General features: G+C 59.5%; 1 protein-coding gene across 1 annotated transcript in view; it reads right to left on the reverse strand.

Annotated features, from left to right (window-relative positions):
* The window catches only part of OXSR1 (oxidative stress responsive kinase 1), an 86,494-nt gene extending 86,233 nt beyond the window's left edge, over positions 1-261 (reverse strand). The window contains exon 1 of the mRNA XM_042888580.1: positions 186-261. Coding sequence (XP_042744514.1) covers positions 186-255 — 70 coding nt within the window. The 5' untranslated portion in view covers positions 256-261. The remainder of the gene's footprint in view (positions 1-185) is intronic.
* Between the last annotated feature and the right edge of the window lie 1,536 nt (positions 262-1,797).

Raw genomic sequence — 1,797 nt, forward strand, 5'->3', positions numbered from 1 at the left:
GGGGTGTCAGACACTCTGAGAAAAGCAAGGTGACAAACCGCCTTCCGAGAGCAACGGAGAACACCGCAGCCCCTCAGCGGGACGCTCTCACTCCTTCCCGAGGAGGGCCGCTCCCCCCCCTCTCCATCACCTCCCACAGCCCTCACGCACAGCCAAAGCCCCGCTCTGGGTCCCGTCCCGCTCACCGATAACCTCCTGCAGCTCGTAGTCATCCTTGTTGATGGACCAGGGCAGCGCGCTGGGCTCCTCGGCCATGGCCGCGCCGTGCCCGCGGCCCGCCCGCCCTCAGGGGGGGGAGGCCCCACACGAACAGAGAAGCGCTGTGCTGTCCCGCGCGGCTCGGCCGCTCCGAATCCGACCCCGAACCAAACGCTGCCGACCGCGGCTCCTTCAGCCCCGCCGCCTCCTCCTCCTCCACCGCCGCCTGCCGCTACCGCCGGCCAAACTTTGCCTCCTCTCTCCACCTGCCCATGCCCAGAGCGCGCTGACGTCACCTGCGCCCGCCGCCACGCGCGCCCGCCCTCAGCGCCTGTGGGGCGCCGCCCGGCGCCATCTTGAGCGCGGCACCTCTCCGCCTCCTCCGAAGGTTAGTGAGAGCGTAGGGCGCGTTGCCATCGCTCTCTCACACCGTCGCTATTCGGAGAGGGGGAGCTGCAGCGGGGTGCAGAGAGCGGGACGTGGAAAAAGGCTCATAAAGAGGAGAAAGGGAAGGGTGGGGATGCCACACACAAGATGGCGGCCGCTAGCGCCTTCCCCTTCTTTAGAAGAGCGGCGGGAGGAGTCGGTTGCTTGAAACCCACTTCGGGCAGCGATTGGCTAGAGGCTGCCGAATCCGCAGCTTCTATTGGCGGAGGGACTGTCAATCATCCGATGTCCTGCTTCAGGGTCCCTGCGCCCGAGGGGCCTGCGGGTGGAGGGAAGCGCGGCCGGGCGCTGCCGTGGAGGGTCCTCGTCAGGATGGAGTGTGGGAGGTGCCTTCCAGAACAGAGCCGCTATGTGCCAGAAGTCCCTCGGGTAGGCGGGGATATCGCTTCTTTGTGTTTGGAGGAGGATATCACATCAATGCCAGTTTTTGATAACCTGTGACGTGCTGCATTTCAGTGGTGTATATAATCATAGAAAGGCTTAGGTTGGAAGAGACCTGAAACATCATCTAGGCCCAACCTCCTGCTCTGGGCAGGGACACCGCCCACCGGATCAGGCTGTCCAGTGTCCCATCCAGCGCTGTCTTGAGCACCTCCAGGGATGGGACACCCAAAATTGCTGTGGGAAGCAGTGTCGGGGCCTCACAGCCCTCTCAGTGAATAAAATTCTTATCTAAATATCCCCTCTTTTAATTAAAAGCCATACCCCCTTGTCATATCACTACCAAATCACATAAAAAGGCAGTCCCTCTCCTGTTTCAAACAGCCTTTAAGTCCTGGAAGGGCTCAATGAGGTTTCCCCAGAGTTTCTCCAGACTGACCACCCGCAGCTCCCTCAGCCCTCCTTCACAGCAGAGACACTTGCACCCTCTGAGCATCCCTTCCTTCTGTTGTGTCAGCGGTACCACTCAGCTTGGTGCCATCAGCAAACTTGCTGACGGCACACTCCATCCCAATATCTTCCTGTTAATAAGCTCCTGTCTATACTGAAGGACATCAATGGCACAGCCTTGCCTGGATTTGATCTACATTCCTTGTTTAAAAATAGGGCCTGGGGTTAGGATGGGTATGAAGGGTTCACAAGATCTGGTTTTCCCCTCTCTGTGCCTGAAGATGAGCAATTATAGAGTTTCCCAGCTGCCTGATACTTCCA

Source organism: Lagopus leucura, unplaced genomic scaffold (genome assembly GCF_019238085.1).
Source record: "Lagopus leucura isolate 7727_CA_CO unplaced genomic scaffold, USGS_WTPT01 Super-Scaffold_100157, whole genome shotgun sequence".
NCBI lineage: Eukaryota > Metazoa > Chordata > Aves > Galliformes > Phasianidae > Lagopus > Lagopus leucura.